Raw genomic sequence first — 22,154 nt, 5'->3', positions numbered from 1 at the left:
GAAGGAGCATCTCCACCCCCATCGTTCTACCCAGACACTGAGGTCCAGCGCCGAGGGGCTTCTGGCGGTTCCCTCACAGCGAGAAGCAAAGCTACAGGGAACCAGGCAGAGGGCCTTCTCGGTAGTGGCACCCGCCCTGTGGAATGCCCTCCCTCCAGATGTCAAAGAGAACAACAACTACCAGACTTTTAGAAGACATCTGAAGGCAGTCCTGTTTAGGGAAGCTTTTAATGTTTGATGTATTACGGTATTTTAATATTTTGTTGGAAGCTGCCCAGAGTGGCTGGGAAAGTCCAGCCAGAAGGGTGGGGTATAAATAAATAAAACAACAACAATAATTACTATGTCCAACCCCAGGTTCCAAGTATTTTGCAGTTCTGGGAGTATTTGCAGAAGTCATTTTGCAGCAGGGCCTCTGTCCCAATATCAGCATCTACAGGTTTTTGCAAATGCTGATGGAACTTGTTTTCTCTGCAACTTAATTGTAAGAGCACTCAGGTCTGGGGCACTGGCTTCAGCACTTTTTGATGTCGAATGCTATGTACGGTACTTAATATTCCCTGGGTGGGATTTCATTGCGGCATTACATTTTATTTAAACGGTGGTTCTCTCCCATCCTTGCCCACCACCTCAGGGAAATGCTGGGATTTACATTCTCTCTCTCTCTCTCTCTCTCTCTCTCTCTCTCTCTCTCTCTCTCTCACACACACACACACACCAAATTTCATTAGACATGACAAGGCAAGTATCGTTTTGGAATTTAACAATGCATAAGACAGTGAAACACTGACAAGGGAGAAAAGGCAACGTCTCTGGTGCTGCCCCCCCAAACCATTTCGAGGAACCATTTCAGCTGCCGCTGTTCCAAGGTTATGTAAGGCAGGCCAATAGGTTTCTCGTGCTTTGTCTTCATTTTTTTTTTGCGGCACTTGAAGGAAAAAGGCCCCGTTCTGACAGTAAAAACCACTAATTCAAGAATATCCAATAATCTCTCTTCCCTCAAGGCCCCCTGTAACAGCAAACACCGAGGAAGACAAGATTCCCTTCAGAGCCTGTTAACATTGCTCTTTGAATTGGACAGACAGATTGCTCCTCTGAGACACGCGCCACTCTCCTTGCATTCTCCCCAAGGTTGGGCATGTTGTCTTTGCAGCAAGCCCAGCCTCTGATGAACCTCAGAGCAAGAGAGTGTAGCCAGGAAGTGAACTCTGCTCTCTTGTGCGCTCCGCTGAGACCCAGAACAGCCAGCTGCTATGGAAAGGACTTACAAGTCATCAATAAATGTAACATAAACAGGCACAAACTATTTTTTCCTAACACATCTCTGCTTTATGTTTTAATAACCTTATTTGATATACTCCCAATTATTTCAATGCTTCTCCAGCTGCAGACAGCCTTCAAATACCAACCATTTAATGATGGATAGAGAGATAGATAGCTGAGTTGTTACACTTCTTTCGAAAAGCTTAAAGGTAAAGGGACCCCTGACCATTAGGTCCAGTCGTGACCGACTCTGGGGTTGCGGCGCTCATCTTGCTTTATTGGCCGAGGGAGCCAGCGTACAGCTTCCGGGTCATGTGGCCAGCATGACTAAGCCGCTTCTGGCGAACCAGAGCAGTGCACGAAAACACCGTTTACCTTCCCGCCGGAGCGGTACCTATTTAACTACTTGTACTTTGACGTGCTTTCGAACTGCTAGGTTGACAGGAGCAGGGACCGAGCAACGGGAGCTCACCCCGTCGTGGGGATTCGAACCACCGACCTTCTGATTGGTAAGTCCTAAGCTCTGTGGTTTAACCCACAGCGCCACCCGCGTCCCCTTTCAAAAAGCTTACTGCCAGGGAAAACATACAATGGTCCCATCACGAATGGGAGCAGCAAACCACAATCTCCAGCCTAAAGAGTTTGGTCTGAAGCAGAGTTCGTGGTTTGTTTCACTTCAAACAAAGCCATGTGAAAGCAAAGCTTGTTTGGTGTGAAACAAACCATGATCCTCGGTTGGGATGTAAGGCCAATTACATTAGGGATCATGGTTTGTTGCTCCCATTCATGGAGGAGTGAAGGGTTTATTGCGAGGTATGGATTGGGTCATAGTGTGGTATGGTGACTGGCTATTGGAAAGTAGGCCTTTCCAGTGATGGTGTCTGGCTGTGGAATGCTCTCTCCCCAGAGAGAGGCAAACCTGGCTTCTTACTAGGCTGTCATTTTGGTGCCAAAAGGCCTTATTTTCTCTGGCTTTTTGGTCTGCTTTAGCTGCCCCATGAACACTGTTACTGTTGTACCTTGGAAGCCAAACGCCTTACTAGTCCAACGTTTTGGCTCCCGAACGTCACAAACCCAGAAGTGAGTGTTCCAGTTTGTGAACGTTCTTTGGAAGCTGAACGTCCGACGCAGCTTCTGATTGTGTGCAGGAAGCTCCTGCAGCCAATTGGAAGCTGTGCCTTGGTTGTAAAAACATTTTTGGAAGCCAAACAGATAACCAAGCTACGACTGTATCGGGGAGGGAGGGAGGTTCTTTATAAATATTCTTGATCAATATTTAAATCTTGCCATTTAACTGATAAAAAGAAACCCTGAAACAACAGAAAAGGAGGGGGGAAATATCCGAAGAAGAGGAATAGACGGCCTTGTCATTTACGAGTTTTATAAAGAGCTCAAACTTCAAAGTAGGATGCCCAGAACTCTTAAGCACGTGATTTGATTCAGAGCTGCTCTGTCAGTGACTGATGGGCTGTGGCTTGACAAAAGTGCAGAAGAGCAAGCTAACCAACCATGGGCAATGGAATGGGGCATCTAGGTATTCCCTCCCGCCATTGTGGTGTGGCAAATCTCTCCACTTGGAAGGCAAGGGGGGCATGGAGAGTAAAGAGCTAAAGAACAGTAAGTGCCGACTGCTGCTGAAGACAACTACCAATGTTTTTTAAAGGGCTATAGCAGGACAATGGCAGAAAATTCAGGTGGCTCATGCTGGGAATCTGCCCCCTGTGAAATTGTGTGTTCTCTCTTTTGCACACGCTCCCACTCCCACCCAGGTTTGTCTTGAGGGCCACTAGCCTGAATACTAAACTGCAAGTTGCAGAATTGGAAGATTCACCCGTTTCCATGTACAGAGGGAGAAATGTGGATTATGTGTGTCACCCCATTGCAAACTGACTAGATGTACATTTAATTTATAGCAGAGGGGGGGAAATGTGTCAAGTGAGAAACGTCTCTTCAAAGCACAGCTTACCAAATATCAAGTATCATTTTAATGAGACACGGGCTTTGTTGTTTAGACTATTACATGCTCCTTTCAGCAGAGTTTGGCAGTACCGGTGGTGCCTGGTAACCTACAAACAGCATTATTATGCTCTGGATGGAATAATAATTGAAATGCTCAAGAAAGGCAAGGGAGAAAAGGAGAAAGTGTCAGGCGGATAAAGCCGAGAACGTTCTTCCCAAACTTCTTTACATGCCTTATCAAGTTTTGTATTCTCAGTTGCCATTTAATTAGCCATCTCTGTTCAGACCTTTGGGTGTTAACTCAACCTTCTGAACTGTTGCGTTTCCTGTTGTACCATTTGGTTAATAATCAACACATCAAACTACCGTATTTTTCGCTCTATAAGACGCACCAGACCACAAGACGCACCTAGTTTTTGGAGGAGGAAAACAAGAAAAAATATATTCTGAATCTCAGAAGCCAGAACAAGAGGGATCGCTGCGCAGTGAAAGCAGCGATCCCTCTTGCTGTTCTGGCTTCTGAGATAGCTGCGCAGCCTGCATTCGCTCCATAAGACGCACACACATTTCCCCTTACTTTTTAGGAGGGAAAAAGTGAGTCTTATAGAGCAAAAAATACGGTATATACAAGCAGGGGACTTTTATCGCACACAAATATTTGTTCTATTGTGGTCAAGAAGGGCTGTCACTTGGGCTTTATTCAGAATCAAGTATATACCTGCAGGAAAATCCTCCCGATTCCACTCAACAGCTGAGGCTCTTGCTCCGGGTAATATTTGATGACTGTGTGATATGTCTCCACAGCAAGCACGTAGTCCTAGGGGGTAGAAAGCACACACACAGAGATGCAAGGTCAGCAGTTGCTCTTTGCTCTATGCACACAGCAAATGCACGATAAACAGATGGAAGCAACGCAGTTTAAAGATAGAAAAAAATAGGGTGGTTGAAAGCACAAGGAAAGGGTTGCCCCTGTCTATGACTAAATGCTGCTGTACTGGGTTTAGCAGGGTAAGGGAAGACACTTGGATTGTACAAGAAGATGCATGACCGGGTTGAAGACCTCTTTCTCTTGCATCTATTACGTGAGCAATGGGACAGCTGCGAATACAAAGGAGACTTGAAATCAAACCAAAATATCTCTGCCCCCTCAAAGCAGAACCAAATATATCTGCCCACTAAGCAGCAGCTTTGTAGTTGCCAAAATCATGCACAATAGGCGTACGCGTACGCGTACGTACACACACACACGAGTCTCCTTCACCATCTTTCTGTTTGGCAAGTGAAGCCTTCTGCACAGCCAAGTCAGATAGACTGCCAATGTTCTAAAAATTCCTCTTGCTGGGAAAACAGCCACTGCTCTTATGATGAGGGAACAGCCACAATGGCTAGATGAAGGGGATTTTAAAAGGAGCTCAGGGCAAACGGATGGGGATTTAGCAAACAAGTAGGGATTCCTCCCACATTAACACTTAATGTTTTTGAAGAGATGATTGTCAAAGAATGCTTTCAGAACGTTTGTTTGCTTCCTGGGTGTGGCTTCTTGATTGATAGGTCTTGGTCTTGATTTAAATATGGATTTTTTTTTAATGTACAAATAATGAAAAAAATAAGTCAACACAGAAATGACAATGCAGTGAAGCATTACACCACATCGGGAGGGGGCAATATTTATTAATATTCCTAAGTCAACACATTGCTTAGGCTCAGACCATGTTACATTAAAACACAACAAACCAATAGATACACATAGCGTAAATTTAAATGCTTAACCCTGACCAAATATGAGAGATGCTACAAAGGTTCTGGGCATTTAACACAATGGCTCAACCAGTTCTATGCAATGCTTTGACCACTAAATAACCTGTGAACCCATTCAAAGGACTCCATACACTATCCTGTGTACAATCTAATAAAAATAATTAAATAATTTTATTATTAATACCCTGCCCATCTGGCTAGGTTATCCCAGCTTCTCTGGCCAGTTTCCGACACACATATAAAAACATAATAAAACATCAAACATGAAAAACTTCCCCATACAGGGCTGCCTTCAGATGTCTTCTAAAGGTTGTATAGCTATTCATCTCCTTGGCATCTGATGGGAGGGTGTTCCACAGGGTGGGTGCCACTACTGAGAAGGCCCTCTGCCTGGTTCCCTGTAGCTTCACTTCTACAGAACTGGAGGTGGCATACCTCTAACAGCTGCTGAGATCATGAATGGGGGAAGTGTTGCTGCACTTTGGTCCTTCTTGTGGGCTACTCAGAGAAGTATCTGGTTGGCCACTGAGGGAACAGGGTGCCAGACTAAATGGGTCTTTGGTTCAATCCAGCAGGGCTTGTCTAATGACTTCCATTTTCTGCTCCCGGAGCTCTTTCTGAAGGTCTGAGCTCAGGAGTAGGCTTGTTGCTAGCTGTGGTCATAAAGTCGGGAAAGGGTCTTCAAAGCCATTCTGCACTTCCAAGCGCTCCTCATTCAACGGTTTTGAATTCAGAAGTCTATTCTGGCTGCTCTCTCCCCAAGGAGCCAATAAATAATTTGGTGGTATATTTAATGAAAAATAATGAAAATAAAAATCAATCTTGCCAACTCTCTTTTTCTTCACCGCCCCACAACCAAGATGCTTCCATGCTTTATCGTAGTCACACTAGACTGAGATGTGAAGCCCAAAAAACTACTGCATTTTTAAGCAGACCAGCCAAATGTCTCTGAGAAGGGGATATACCCTATCAAATAGAAGAGCAAGTTTAATGAACATTAAAATTTGACTCCATTTGAATACTATATTCAGCTGCAGGGCAGAAAGCTGGAAGTCCTTTTATTCTTCTTTATCTTTCTTTCCCTAATCTTTCTTCTCTCTTGTCTCTCAATTTCTCTTTCTTTAGGTTTTCCCTTTTCTTGTCCTTTCTTCTTTCTGCCTATGTTCTTTTTTACACTAAGTAGCTGTTTTATATCAGTGCATTATTTAAAAAATACTTTGTAATGGGTATGTATTTTTGTATATCTCTGAATAAGTATCAATAAATAAATTCTAAAAACAATTGACTAAGAGTGGCCAAAACAACTCTAGACTTCAACGCTGATGTCAAGGACAAAATTTTAGCAGCTCTTTAGAATCCAGTTACATGGGCTTCATCCCACCGAAATTGCTGGTCTTAAGAAAATAACTTGGGGTGCAGAATGGCAGCCCCTGCCTGTGTACTGATTTGTCATCAATGGAACAGTTCCAGGAATTCAATAAGGAATACAGTGGATATGACAGCCTCCAGAAGCACTTTTTCTGTTATATGTGTGGCAACAGCAAGAGACAGGCTGTAGCCAAGTGGTATTACTGCAGCATAATTTAAGAAAGATTTATGATGTATGTCTCCTTTAAATTAGAAGACAGAGGCTCTAAATCAAGCAAGAGTCCTTAGGCATCAGTCTCAGGCCTGACTAGGTCAAGCAACTCTCCTTCCTCTGCTGTTTTGGTTTCTTGAGATCCAAATGCCAAAAAAGAAAGAGAAAACGAACAAGTTTCTGTCTTAAGAGTCTATTAATAGCCAGCAACATGAAAGGGAAAATAAATTTAAGCAAAAACTGAAAAGCAAACCTTTACAAGAACAGTTCAAACAGTCTATGTTTTTAAATGCAGGGCAGTATTTCCAAAGTGTTTAACAATTTAAACACACACACACACAAGTGAACTAATGTATAGCTCTCTTCACGCTTACCTTTCCAGTAGTACTGGAAGTAAAATTGAAAGCATACGTTTTTCACTTATTTCCCACTATGAAGCAATGATCATGCCTCTGGAAATCGCAGACCCAGAGTAAGATAAAGGGACCCCTGACCATTAGGTCCAGTCGTGGCCGACTCTGGGGTTGCGGTGCTCATCTCGCTTTATTGGCCGAGGGAGCCGGCATACGGCTTCCGGGTCATGTGGCCAGCATGACTAAGCCGCTTCTGGCGAACCAGAGCAGCGCACAGAAACGCTGTTTACCTTCCCGCCGGAGCGGTACCTATTTATCTACTTGCACTTTGATGTGCTTTCGAACTGCTAGGTTGGCAGGAGCAGGGACCGAGCAACGGAAGCTCATCCCGTCGCGGGGATTCGAACCGCTGATCTTCTGATCGCCAAGTCCTTGGCTTTGTGGTTTAACCCACAGCGCCACCCTACTAGTCCCAGAGTAATTGCTCCCAAATAAGCAAACTGCCTTGGCTCCAGATCTTTCCTCTTCTTCTCCAGTTCTGACTTTCTTTAGGCAATTCAGTTGGGAACTGCAATCCTGGGAGTAGAGCAAAGGGTTCAACCTTTCTCCCTGAACCATTTCCCCAACTTAAATCACTCCATGAAACAATCTGCCCCAGAGGGGGAAACGTACAGGTGAAAATTAATGTTCATTTGTTTTCCCCTTAATGTTACTATTTATTTATCTCAGTGCTATCAGTAAACACAAACCTCCGTACCGGTTTCATAGTTAGATGATTCTTTTGTATCTATATAGTGGGAGGAAAAGGCAAGGGTAGAATGCTCAAGAGAAAAGAAGGGGGGAAATGAAGGATGGAGATATGCACTAGTGCTGGGGAGAACTCACCTTCCAGTACTCAAACACAAAGTCTTTGTTCATGAGAAAGAAAACCAGAGTTATTTTCCACTTAGGTTGTACTGCTGTCAGGATTACGGTGCAGAATGCAGCCTCTCAAGCATTATGGGCAAATACTGGCTATTTGTGAAATTTATGATAAACAGCCATTTGTCAATTTATTTGTTGAATTTTATTTATTTATCAGATTTCTCACCTGCCCTTCAACTTAAGGTCTCGGGGCAGGCTACAGTCAGATAATATGCAGTTACATATAGACAGAGCTGTTACAATTATAAAACAGGCGAGTTCCTCCAAATGGAACAGAAGACCCTTTGATCTGTAAGTTGGAGGTTTGATTGCAAAAATGAGGCATAACTGACTCCAAATCCCTTTCTCCATTCATTGGGGCTCCAGACTATCGTCTGTGGCCTCCTCTTCGCATTGGTATTTAAATGGCATGCCCTCATTCCAGTGTTAAGAGCTCACTCCTAACCAGTTTACGTATTTTTTTTTAAAAAGGTGCAATGCTGCTATTAATCCAGTTAATAGCAAATGCTGTTTTAATCAGACTGGTTACTTATACCTTCTCACCAATCTCCACATCATATTTTCCCTGTGTTCTTCATTAGAAAGAAACTATTTCCAAAATTAGTTAGAACACAAGCACTAGAAAACAGCACTTTTTTGGTGGGGGGGGGAGGGAGGGATGTCACTAGATGGTGGTATATTGCACTTTACACCGATGACAGAAGAAACAACAACCAAAAAAAAAATCCTAATGTTTATTTATTACACGTGAAATCAAAGCTGACAACTAAATGATTTATTTGAAAGCATGAAAAGTAAAAAAAAATGCACCCAATTCTTGTAAACAAACACGCTTAATTATCTGTACTCATGTGATTTTAATTTTTACCTGTGTGATTTTGTGATTAATTTTCATTATGAAAATTAAGGTGCATGCTTTTATAGCAACCCCAAATTACACATTACGTTAACTGGATTTCTTCATTAACTACATTTTTCGAAAGGGGAAAATATGTAAGGGGAGGGCAAGCTTATTTCTCCCCCTCCCTTATTCTAAAAGGCACACGGTTCAACACTGTATAAATCCGCGGCATTTGCAGAAGTGCAAATGCGCATGGATGGGGATACATGACTTATGAACGTGGCGCCACGCTGCGTGTCAGATGTGAAATGGGAGCGCGACTATTCCACAAATGGCAGATAACGCTGTTGATTCCGCAGGGTCGTGATACTTGTTCACAGCAGGGCAGGGCGCAGCTCTGCAATTCCAAAATGAGACAAACAAGCCATGTTCCCATGTTCCCATTGTGGCTCACGCTCCCCACCATAGGGATGCATCTGTGGAGAAGGCACGCCATGTTCTAGAGAGCACCTTTCTCAAGGAATTTTGGTGCACCTGATGGGACACTTCCTCTCAGTCCATTGCATCAAGTTGCAAGTTGTAGGAAGCTTTGGGGGGGAGGCGAGGGAAAACCAAAATTAAACGTCCTACCAAGCAACAAAGCCCCGCAGTTTCCCTGGATTGTGGCCACAGCCTTGAAATCCAATTTCCTTCCTTGAAATTAGTATGTGAACATTGCTCTCGGCGGAAGAATCTTCCATGGAAATGAATGCCTGAGCTGGGAAGTGGAGGCAGCAATATTCGATGGGCAAGTTGCGAGAAATTTTTTAACAAGGGCTTAACACTTGAACACAACGCTGCCAAGGCAGAGATCGGAATTCTCAAAATGGTCTTGGAAGGCTGTGTTTAGAGATGGCTGTTTATGCAAACCATGATTGCATTTGGATCTAAGACTGAGTTGCGGTGCTTCAAAAGAATTATAAAGAAGGGGGGAAAGTAAAACAAACAGATGGCCAGCCGCTACTAAAGGGAGATGATACAAGAAAGATTTAATACAAAGAGGAGGAGCAAGGGTTGAATGTAGAAACAAAGACGTCTATACAACCTGTGTATTTTAAAAAGGAATATTTTAAAAGGGATCTTACTTTTGCACTTTATTATCATTAAAATGCTAAAGTGATACTTTCCTTGTTTTTTAAAAGATTTCTTGCTGCTATGATCTTCAGACTATTATAGCATACTGTTGCTATTTCCTACCTAGAACGAAGCATCTTTTCCTCTTATCACTATTAATCACCTACATGGTACCACTGCTCTGCCAAGTATGCGGAAAAAAAAGGTTTCCCCCTCACCAGGTCTTTTATTATTTGACTCCCATTTGACAGATATATTGGATTTGAACCTGTCTCCAAGAGTCAGAGTTCACAGTATCCTTTGCCTCTACAAAAACCAGCTTCCCATAGAGTTTCTTGAAGACTACTATCACTCCTTCAATAAACAAAAGCTTGTCCATTTCAAATAAAACGCTGACATTGCTAGCATTCAATAGGAAGGAAGTCATAAACTCAAGCTGGTGTGGGGTTGTTGGTTTGAAATGCAGCTGTGTGTGAGAAGGTACGTGGCAATCTCTTTGTGGGGAAAGGCCTCTCATGCTGTTCCAGTAATCTCAATAATGGCATGGTAAACCCTGATTGATTGATTGAATGCAGCATGCATGCATTTTGCACTGGCTAAGAACCAGTGGGGGCGCGGGTGACACTGTGGGTTAAACCACAGAGCCTAGGACTTGCCGATCAGAAGGTCGGCGGTTCGAATTTCTGAGATGGGGTGAACTCCCGTTGCTCAGTCCCTGCTCCTGCCAACCTAGCAGTTCGAAAGCACATCAAAGTGCAAGTAGATAAACAGGTACCGCTCCGGCGGGAAGGTAAACGGCGTTTCCATGCGCTGCTCTGGTTCGCCAGAAGCGGCTTAGTCATGCTGGCCACATGACCCGGAAGCTGTACGCCAACTCCCTCGGCCAATAAAGCGAAATGAGCGCTGCAACCCCAGAGTCGGTCATGACTGGACCTAATGGTCAGGGGTCCCTTTACCTTTACCTTTAAGAACCAGATATAGTGCTGCTTCACACAAATGGTTTGTTGTACAGTGTTATCCGCAAGTTGGTTTCGGTCATGTTATTTGTGTATACTGCTTCTCTGCATGTGCCGCAAATAAAATGGTTCATAGCAATGTCCAAGGAGTCTCCAAGCGATGCAAGCAGCTTGTTGAATGGGGCTACTTTCAAGTGACGCAAAGGGTTTGTTTCACGTTGCCAGCTCCATATGATTACGTTTCATGTTGCAGCCCTGCTGACTTTCGTGCATATGGATTGCATTTAAGGATTGTCCGTTAAATGCGCATGCCAGGTTCCAGAAGCGATGCAATTTATCACAACAATTAACGAAATACAGGAGCCTAGCCTTTTCGATCATTAAAAATTTCTCACTCTAACTCGCAAAATTCTCCTTCCGCCATTCTGAGATTTACAAAATCTTCTCAAGCTGCATGAGTTGGCACGTTAGCCATTGGAAAACAGGCCAGCTATTTTCTGAGGACTGGTTCAAATGCTGCAAAACTGTCTGTACAGGGATCATAGATCCAGTAGAGAGGAAGAAACTGAACGCAACTCACAACAGAGCATGGCACGTGAATGGCTGCTTGGGAAACAAAGCTTTCCTTCATCTTTCCACGCAGAAATGTTCTGGGTGAAGGTGTTGAGAGCTAGCTCTTAAGAGTTGCATTAAATCAAGACGCCGGCCTTCTTTGGACACGGGGACTGATTCCAGCCTTTTCAACAAAGGAAACCAGGAGAACAAGGCCTGAGAAATTAAATTTGCTCAACCACGTAGAGATCTCAGTTTCGGAAGGACCTGAATTAGCTCAAAGGTATTTATTAATACCTGCCAACCTAGCAGTTCGAAAGCACCTCAAAGTGCAAGTAGATAAATAGGTACCACTCTGGTGGGAAGGTAAACGGCGTTTCCACGTGCTGCTCTGGTTCGCCAGAAGCTGCTTAGTCATGCTGGCCACATGACCCAGAAGCTGTATGCCGGCTCCCTCGGCCAATAAAGTGAGATGAGCGCCGCAACCCCAGAGTCAGTCACGACTGGACCTAATGGTCAGGGGTCCCTTTACCTTTACCCTATTTATTAATAGTCGTCATAACAAAAGGATCTGAAAACTCTTGAGTTAGTAAGCCATGAGGGAATCGGTGTCATGGCATCATAAAGTTGGAAGGGGCCCCGACTAGTATTTAAACACATTTAAACACTACATGTCAAGTCTGAAACCCGTGGCATCGTCAACAAGTGGAAGTAGAACAAACGTAAACACCAGACATGAAAAAGGGAGCGAGAAGGCATGAAACTGACGCTGGTCATAGCAGGTTGGAAATCCAGCCATAAAAAAATGTATATTCTGCCTCATTCTTGCATGGCTGCGTAAAGTGATTTCAGCAGGCGCATCCGGCTTACACCCCACGTAATGGCAAGCAGTGATCTAACTCATCCTCAGCCTCTCTGAGAATCTACTCGAGTATATATGGTAACTGCAATGACGGTACCCACCTACCTTCATCATTAGCAGACAGTTTGCCGTAGAGTACATCACCCGGCCCAGACGTGACCTCCACAGCTGAACGGAGGCTGTAAAATGAGAGCAGCTTGTGAATGTGCACAAATAAATTAGAAGCTCTTTCCCTAGCCATCAATTATCAGTCATATGCGTTCTGATTTAAATGATTTCCCCTCGTTAACACCGCTGCATCTCGAGCGCAGTATTGCTAGCATTCTGCTAGCATTGCACGGAAAACCCCGCACCCTCTCGATAGCGCGAGGCTTGATTGGCGAGAGGAACAGACTGCCGGAATAAATGAAGCAATAACGCAAAGCTGGGAAACGACCTCTCAGGTTTTAGCTCAGGCAAGGAAGCATCCATTTTTTCCCCCGACAGCAGAACAAAAGGCGGAGAGGGGAAAGGGAAAGGGTGCCGAGTTATCGCAAGCATTAGTTTGCAACCGTGTCATTAAAAGCTTTAAAATCTACACTGCTCAGTTCCTTCAAAACTGACCAGCAATTTTTTTAAAAACCTGAATTTGCAACCAGAGCATGAATGTTGAAGGGCTATCTTGGTCTGGGGTCCTGCACTCTCGCCTCTGGCGTATGAGATGCTGCCGAGCTGGTCTGACACCCCTACGCTACTGGAACACATGGGGTTTAAAGGCTGCTGCGTATTATAGCAGCAGCAGCCGATCTCTCGCTCCCTTCGCTTGCAGACAGGTTCCTGCTGTGTGAAAAGGAATGGCTCACATTGATTGTTCGCTGCTTAAAGGGATCTGAGAGTCACAAAGCCAACTAACAGAGACTCTCCTGTTACAAAATGAGCGCTGGGGTAAAGGGTGTGTGTGTGTGTGGGGGGGAATGGTTTCTAATTTGTAGTTAAATATGTCCAGGGCTGCAATCCGAAACGCACTTAGGAGGACGTTCTGCGAGACCCACTTCTGATGCAGAGGATCAGGCTGCCAATTTAATTGCTTTCAGGGTGAAGGTGGTGACGATGTGCCCATGATTGTGGTTATCACTCAGAAGGAGCATCGCAAGGAGAGGAACCGAGAAAGAAAGGTGCAATAGAATTGCCGGAATGGCAAGGAAATGTGCCCCAATTTTCCTGTCTGACACAGTATGCTCTTTTTATTGCTGCAAACCTTTGCTGGTGTTTTTTTTTTTTTTTTACTCCTTATTAATAGCCACATCCAGGACTAGCAGAGAGTTATTCATTTAGATTAGTTCAAATGAATGCCCTGCCCAACCTTTAAAACTCAAGCCAGCATTCACCATTAAAAAATAATTATTATGTGTGTTTCTATCATAGGAGCCAACTCCTAGGGGCGGAGGTCCCTTCGCGCCCCCTCCCAAATATTTGAGGTCCCTCGAGTTGATGGGCATTGCCATTCAAATGGTGTGTGTGTGCCATGTCATGTGATCGATTATGTGCATCGGGGCTTACCTACCTACCCCCCCAATATTTTATTCAAGTTGGCACCCCTGGTTTCTATTATATGCATATGTGTGAGTACATGTGGGCATGGATGCACATTACACTGCCCCCCCTGCATATCCTCACTCCTGACTTAGAAAGCCCAAGAGCAAAAATTGCACATTATGTGGATGTTATCCTTTTCCCTATAGATGATGCAAAGCTGTCCAAAACCCACCAATGCTTCCTACGGCTGCTTGGTATCAGTGGAAGTGAAGCAGGTTCAATATCAGGTTGAGCAAACCTATATAAGATGCATTATTACAATTAAAATAAGCTCTTTTGTTTAAATAAGAGCAAAGCTATGCAGAATGTGTTCATTTTTATTTGTAACCACTGTCATATTACGGCTGCATCCTTTTTGTGCATTTTTTGTTGCTCTGGGAACTGTGTGCTGTGGAGCACCTGTAGGACTTGATGCCTTGCAAAAGAAGGAGGAGAAGGAGAAGGAGGAGGAGAAGGAGGGAATGGAAGCAATGCACTGCCAGGAAAATGGTGCAATGCTAAATCTTTTTCCTCCCACTGAACAAATGGCAAATGCGATGTCCTGCCCTGTTCTGCAACAAGCTGGTTTGTGCAACACCTACTTAAGAGCAGCAGTAGGGAAATTATGCTGCAGATCTAATCCCGGAAAGAACTGAGGCTTGTTTCCAGTCACAGTTCACAAGGCAAAAAATAAAGGTTTGCCTCAGCTGGAGCGTGCACAAAAACAGATAGAGAAAGTTTCCTGCAGCTCAAAACTGCACCAGAGGCCCTTGCAGAGAGCAGATCTGATTGACCTACTCTGGAAGAGATGCCAATAGTCCCCACAAGTGTCCTCTGGGCAGCATTAGGCAGACAGGCAGCTGTAATGCTGCCGCACTCCACGCGCATAACAACCTCTCACAGATGCTCAAAAGCCCCCCTCCTCCCCTAAAGATTCTGCTGGCTGCCTCTCCTTCCTAGCCTCCGCCGAGCTCAGCTGAGCTCTGAAAAGCAGCTGCGCCAAAGGAGAGGGAGAGCAGGCAGACAGAAACCATCTTACTGCAGGGTGGGGAGCAGAGGGAAGGACCACAGGGCGCAACTAGGAGAGGAACTGTAGCTGTCGGGGAAACAATACAAAATTATTTGGAGCCAGGTTGGTTAAACACAGTGAAACGGGAAGAAGAACCCCAATATTTAATGGTTCCCCCTCTAAAGTAGTTTTGAGGCTTTGCAGCTATAGGCTTCTTTGTGTGGGTTAGAATGGGCTTTACTTAACTAGCCCTAGATTGCTCTGACAACGAACATCCCATAGCCACCAACACTAGCAAGCTTTGCCTGGATGGCTACTTCCATTGCAGTCAGGACTCAAGATGCAAAAAAACCCCACTGGTTTCCCTTATCTTGCAGTCATACCCTTAACCCCTTATTTCTAGATGGGTAGTGGCTAGCTATAATTATTTGATAAAAGAAAGGCAACATTCAGAACCGCTCTCTCATTACATCTTACGTTCTACGAGCTGAAGCAAAGTCACTGGAAACAGAGCCATTTCTATAATGGGGTGTCGTAACATTGCTGAAGAATTTTTATTTCCCACCCCACCCACACATTTCTCCCTAGCTCTGCCATTGTCAATACAATGAGGACAGGGAGGGATGTCCCTGTTAAAAGTTGTATGAGGGCATTAGTGTATTTTGGTCAAAGGAATACCAGAGAGAGAGCGGACAAATGTTTTATCGTGTTTTTAATAATCTATTGAGACCTTTGTATCAGTTTAATTCTTCATCCAGTTCTTTATGATCCCAGTTCATTCTTGAGTACTGTACCCCAAGAAAGCGTCACACTTCCACCACGATGCTCGGGTTGTCTACCTTGTAATAAGTGCCTTGCCTCTGGCTGATTCAAGCCCACAAAGACTGGCTGGACCCTCAATTACTCGATGCAACAGGAGGAAGACTAGATTTATATGCAGGCAATTCAAGGGAGCGTGTCTAATTCAACCTAGCCTGCCTGGACCCAGGTGGCTTTCTCACAGTATGGAACCAGGCAAGAGACCTAAAGTAAACTTTGCTAAGGGCACAGCACAACAGAAATTCGTCAAGAATGTCAATCATCTTAAATGAAAAAAAGAAGTTTGGCTTTTAACCAGGCATCAGTGAACAGAAACACTCCATCTGTTCATGGGTGGGACCAAGATCCAGCACAGCATCCTTACATGTGATCAATTATGTGGAGGCAGGGCTTACCTCCCCCCCCCCCAATATTTTATTCAAGTTGACACCCCTGCAAGGATCACAGGGTGGTCTACAATACAAAAACACAAAACATAGTAACAAATAAAAACAACCCCCCCCTTCACTCTTGGGGAAATATTGGCAAAGTAGAAGCCCTGCAAAAAAATTAAATGTGGCATTGTAGGGTGGAAAAGCCTTTAAAAAACCAACAACCCAACAGGCAACTGACAGCTTAAAGGCCAAGCCACGGGTTCAAACAAGAACCCCAAATGTCAGGTAGAGAGCCTTATGGGGACAATGAGCGGAGTTTTAAGACTAAATGCTCCTTTGGTTTCTAAGCACCGCACTGCTATTATCATAAATCTGTCATTCTAGAATGGCAGCGATTTTCCTTTTTTTGAAACTGGAGAGAAGATTGTGATTTAATGCATCGCCACGATCAAAAGTAAAAAGCAAATCTGCGAAATGATTCCCAGCAATCAAAATACAGGGGTGCATCATTTTAAAGGCTGGACGAGCGACAATGCCACTGTTTTAACAGCTACAGAGCAATCTTGTGAGAACTTCTGACAGTATTTGGGCAAGTGATAAAAATGCACCGACTGTGGAAGAAAAGGCTTCAGGGGTTGTGCCTACCTTGCCTGTTCTCTTGGGTAATGTTAGTCATGCTTCCATCTTCTGCAAAGCCACATTCCAAGTTATCCAGTATCTGCAAATCAAATTTTATTAAACGGTCACAGACCAGATTAACTCGTACAGCTAGTCAGCAAAGCATAACACTGGAAAAAACAGAGGACAATTTCAATACAGATTAGGCCATAACAGCAATTTAAAATTAGACAGCATAAATAAAATTAAGTATTTGCCTTCGCCTGCATATTGGCATTGGAAAGCTCTTGTTTCCTGTGCCTAATAGCGGCTACACAGAATTTGGCAACATTGATCGTAATTTCAGGAACCTTATCTTCTACCAAGGCTCTCATACGTTGGAGTTCTGGTTCATTTTTAAGCTTTTGTAGAACTGGGGCAATAAAGGTCAGGCGTAGATCCTCGTAGTAACTACAGTGCAGCAATACATGCAGACTTGTTTCCACTTCCGATGAGCCACATGGGCAAACACGTGACTCATATGGTTTGCCCTCATATCTGCCTAGCAGCAGGGCAGAGGGCAGAACGTTAAATCTGGCCAGGGTAAAGGAGTGTCTGTACTTAGGTATTTGTAAATCAGCCAGATAATTTGCGGGTGAGAACCCTCTCCCAAAGTCTCTAATTGTGGCATGTTTATCCATTTTGCCCATATGACATTGCAGCTCTATGTCCCTAATGCGTTGAAGCACTTGACTTCTGGCTCTCTCATATCCTGCCGCTACAGTATCGGCAATGAGTATTTTTTAAGCAACTTTGTTGAGTTTGAACGCCATTCCAGAGTGAAAGCAAATATTTGTAAACTGAAATCAGTCACGGTCAACATATTCTGCACATAGAGAGATTCAAACAGGGCTCCCTACCCCACACGAGAGCAACTTTTGAAATCACCAATCTATTGGAAGTAATAGGAATCACCCTTTAAATCAATTAAGAAGAAAAAGAGAGAATGCTTTCATACTGCTGCTTGGCTGAAATGACATATACCCAAGAGTTAATATTCTGTGGACAAATGCCAGCTCCCTCGGCCTGAAAGAGAGATGAGCGCCGCAACCCCATAATCACCTTTGACTGGACTTAACCGTCCAGGGGTCCTTTACCCTTCACCTTATTCCGAACGTAACTGGAGAAATACATGCTAGGTAGGATATCAATTATTTCCTTCAGGGGAGGGTTATTAGCCTGTACAAAATGAAAGCAGTGCAACACAAACTGAAGTAAGAATATTCAGTGTTGTGAGCTGCTTTGAGGACTGTATAAATCCACTAAACGAATTTGTCATCCGTGGAGCCAGTCATTGCTCACCGGTGACGACAGCCCAGCAAGGGCTTCCTATTTGGGCTGCCTGCCAGTGACTGAGACTGTGCCTGCCACAAGACATGGTTGGTGGGCTTCAATCAGACAGGCAGGTGACACTATTGTGAAGGCAGAGTGTTTGGTTCTGGACCAAGGAGATCAGGGTTCAAAGAGCTGGCCAGCAATGAAACCCTGTAACTGGTATGGGGCCAATCTTAGCCTAACCAACCTTCCAATACTGTTGGGAGGATAAACTGGGATCATGGCCGTGTACGCCAGCTTGGGACTACCTGGAGGAAGTGAGAGATATGTGGACATATGGAGATGAAGCCAGAGCTCACTGAGCCCAGTATTGCAGCAGAGTTGTCAGGCAGAGAGCTTTCTGAACACTGGAAGAGATGCCAGGGACTGAATCCAAGATATTCTGCATGCTAATGTACACGCTGGCCCCTTTCCTGCAATAGGTTGGATCTGACATTATCTTTCCATTCACAAAAGGGACTGCAATTCAGTGGAGGCTCTCACTGGTGGAAAAGAGGGGTGGGGAAGCCACTCTTGCTGATTCCCCTGGAAGCCCCCTTCTACAGTTTGAGGTACTTCCAACCATCTGGAGCAGTTGTTGAGGAAGGCACAGGGGACTGGTGGGAGAAAGCAATCGAGAAGCATGCTGCAAGTGAAGGCCCCTTCATGGAAATTCTGGATCTGAGCCAATGCAATAAAATAAATAAAATACAAGCTGATTCCAAAAGAGGTGTGAAAAACAACCACCACCACCTAACCCAAATGTTCTCTCTCTTTGGTAGTTTTATAGCTTCCAGCAGGGGTTTCATTCCTAGTTAAACAATGATCTATCCTGTATCACACATGTTTTCTTTCAGAACGATTTCTGTGATTAAAATGAAGTCTGGGCAAGCTAAAATAAAGATGGCTGTGATGATCTGGAAAATTATTTGGGCTGCTAGCTCTGAATGGTTTTGTGCCTCAAATTATAAATCAAACCTCCCATCTGCATGGAAGAAGATCTTCGGTTCCCTCCGTGACGCCTCAAATACCATCACTCCTAAAATCATGATTTGTAGCATCCTTTGGCCTAAGAGAACTAAATGAGACTCATTCCAGAGCACTTGTACTTTAATTAGCTAGTCGTTTCTGCTGATCGGCAAATATAAGGGACTCCCTCTCCTGGGGACTGAGTGCACTGTTTCGGTGCAGATTTCGGCTCCTGCCAGCTGAGAGATGGAAGGCCCCAGCTGCAATTTGCATTTAAAGCCCCATCATCCCACTTTAATCAGTCATGGCTTCCCCCAAAGAATCATGGGAACTGTGGTTCATTAAAGGTGCTGAGAGAGGGATGAGCGTGTAGATTCCTTTGAATTCTTTGTGGCTGAAATGTAGCTTGCTGCGCAAAATTGAAAGGAATGTGGCCTTTGGGTCTGAAACGGTTTCCCCACCCTTGTCGTGGAACTTCATCTCTTGTCACCTCTCTTGGACATGATTCTTCTGACATCTTCCCTGCAATCGGTTACAGCACAGGTATCTGCCCACACCTTCCACAACAAAGGCAGGGCAAAGTGGTCACTCAGTTTCTCCTCATCCTCCTCTGTCACTCCTTTGATGTGTGAGGGCCCAACAATCTCCTTACTCATTTCCTGATGTTCTTAGAAGACATTTTCACTGTGGGGTTTAGCAATATTGTTTTCCTGTTCTTTCACTTGCCTTTACCACCAGCTTACATTTGCCAGGAATTTATTTTCCTTTCTGCTCTTCCCATTTGGGCAAAGCTTCCATCTTCTGAAAGAAGACTTTTTTTTTTAATTTTAAGGTCACACATACATTATTACAAGTGTTAAAAAAGATTCTCTGTGTTGCTTCATGAAAGTGTTCCTGGCATTTTGATGAAATATAGAACTGTGCTTTTGTTCCTAGGATGAATTTTAGATGGTGCATCTTTTCTGTTGAGTAAATATGTAGCCTATAGGCATTATCGGGACAAAACACATGGGAAGATGAGAATTGAATATTCTACACTTCAGGAGACTCGGCCTTGCTTTTTTATATATTTGTAAGGTATTTTTTAAAGCTCTTAGTTGTGTTTTTTTTATTTGGACCACTGGCCTGCCTAACATAAATCAATATACTTTTGTACTGGTGAGCCAGCGTAGTAGGGAATTGTCTTCAGGCAAACAAAAACTGCAGTGTGGATGTTAATTTATTTCTCCCTCCACCCCCATTCATCTCCACGAAAATGTTCGTTGGAAAATCTAGCTGGGACCACTTAAAGACTGACACTGGTGAAAGAAGGCATTCACCTTGAGACATATTGGGAAGTGGGGTAGGATGTAAAAAGAAAAAGAAAAAAAGAAACTGCAAGTTTGAATTTGGTCCAGTAAGACCCCCAAACTCTCCAATGATGATTTTGGCACAAGATTTGCAGAAGAGCGGTGTTTAGCCAGGCTTCCGGCTAGTTTTTAAATGTGCTGGTGCAGACAGATTAGCTTTTCCATTTTCCTTGCCATGTTGAATGGAAGCGGTCAGCTGAACCACTTGAAATTACACACTTGCTGGTTCTCGCGGTGAGACTTGCCAGGGATGGGGAAGCTGTGGCCCTCCAGCTATTGCTGGACTACAATTCCTATCACCCCCTATCATGAGCCATGCTGCCTGGTGCAGATGGGAGTTGTAGTTCAGCCGCATCAGGAAGGCCACAGGCTCTCCAACTGCAGCAAAATCTTTCCCATCCCTCTTGCATGCATATGTGTGAATTTGAGCTGTGATGATTAGACTATCCTGATAAGGATAGAACCAGTATTCTGTGCTCTGGTAACCTCTAGAGGCAAACTAAGGCCTGGGGGCTGGATCCAGCCCAATCGCCTTCTAAATCTGGCCCGCAGATGGTCTGGGAATCAGCGTGTTTTTACATGAGTAAAAACTCATCTAAACTCATGTCCCTTTATTTACAATGCATCTCTGGGTTATTTGTGGGGCATAGGAATTCGTTCACCCCCCCAATATAGTCCGCCTGCCCCCCCCAAGGTCTGAGGGACAGTGGATTGGCCCCCTGCTGAAAAAGTCTGCTGTAGTGCGGTGTAGTGGTTAAGAGCGGTAGACTCGTAATCTGGAGAACCGGGTTCGCGTCTCCGCTCCTCCACATGCAACTGCTGAGTGACCTTGGGCTAGTCACACTTCTCTGAAGTCTCTCAGCCTCACTCACCTCACAGAGTGTTTGTTGTAGGGGAGGAAGGGAAAAGGAGAATGTTAGCCGCTTTGAGACTCCTTAAAGGGAGTGAAAGGCGGGATATCAAATCCAAACTCTTCTTCTTCTTCTCTAGAGGTTAGACTACTGCCATATGTTACATGTGGGATTGCCTTTGAAATCAGCAAGAAGGCAACCAAAATCATCAGAAAATTGAGGTACCTTCCATAAGAGCAGAACCTATTTATCTACTTGCACTTTGATGTGCTTTTGAACTGCTAGGTTGGCAGGAGCAGGGACCGAGCAACAGACGCTCACCCTGTCGCAGGGATTCAAACCACCGACCTTCTGATCGGTAAGTCCTAGGCTCTGTGGTTTAACCCACAGTGCCACCCGCGTCCCAGTGAAAGGATGGCCCTGAGCAAAAGTGGCTGGGGACCAACCGGAGGCAAGACCTTTGGTAGGATCCAGCTGGATTGTTCTCATATCCAGATCGGGTTTGTTTGGTTTGATGAAAATAAAAATTACCAGCATCTTATTAAATGAGAAGATTGATATGGTTCAAAGTAGGATACTTCGCTAACATTTAACTTTGGATATTGCCACCCTACAAGGTTTGTTTGTTTGTCACATTACTAGGCTGACGGTTTGTTTAAAGTGAAAACATAACTGAGTAGCAATGGCCTTTGGAATACAGAGTTAAGGTGTAACGAACACTCACATTTCTAACAGCAAAATCTTAAGATTTCGGAGCACAGAGCATGAGCCAGTCAAAATGAAGCGCTTTCAAATTCCACTGAGTCTGGAAAACAGCAGCTTCTTTTAAGCCTACCCTGTCTGTCGAAGAATTATTGCATCATAACTGTGCAATGAATGACTGAAGCTTGATGGCTGTTCCAGACATTCTAAATACTCTGCTTACAGAAAGTGCAAGGCTACTGATGCCCAAGTATTGAAGAAAGATTGGCTGCCCTTTACCTTTGTGCAGATTGTTTTCATACTGTGCAGTCTATCAAGCGACTCTTGAGGATTTCCGAGGTACTGCTGAAGTTCAGCATGCAAAATCCTCATGGAAAAAGGAACCATGGAACCTAG

At 44.3% G+C, this 22,154-nt stretch overlaps 1 protein-coding gene across 13 annotated transcripts in view; it reads right to left on the bottom strand.

The window, feature by feature from the left end:
* The window catches only part of TRAPPC12 (trafficking protein particle complex subunit 12), a 217,103-nt gene that overhangs the window by 4,326 nt on the left and 190,623 nt on the right, over positions 1-22,154 (bottom strand). For 10 of the 13 annotated variants that reach the window (XM_083607239.1, XM_083607228.1, XM_083607238.1 and 7 more), the window contains 4 exons: positions 22,038-22,150; positions 16,562-16,634; positions 12,266-12,339; positions 3,941-4,039 (listed from right to left, as the gene is read on the bottom strand). In XM_083607239.1, coding sequence (XP_083463365.1) covers positions 3,941-4,039; positions 12,266-12,339; positions 16,562-16,634; positions 22,038-22,150 — 359 coding nt within the window. The remainder of the gene's footprint in view (positions 1-3,940; positions 4,040-12,265; positions 12,340-16,561; positions 16,635-22,037; positions 22,151-22,154) is intronic. The other 3 variants (XM_083607233.1, XM_083607232.1, XM_083607231.1) reach the window with 1 other exon arrangement.

Source organism: Podarcis filfolensis (assembly GCF_964270895.1).
Source record: "Podarcis filfolensis genome assembly, chromosome: 3".
NCBI classification, from domain to species: domain Eukaryota; kingdom Metazoa; phylum Chordata; class Lepidosauria; order Squamata; family Lacertidae; genus Podarcis; species Podarcis filfolensis.
Note: the sequence above shows the minus strand (reverse complement) of the source record. Positions and strands in the feature narration are given on the sequence as shown.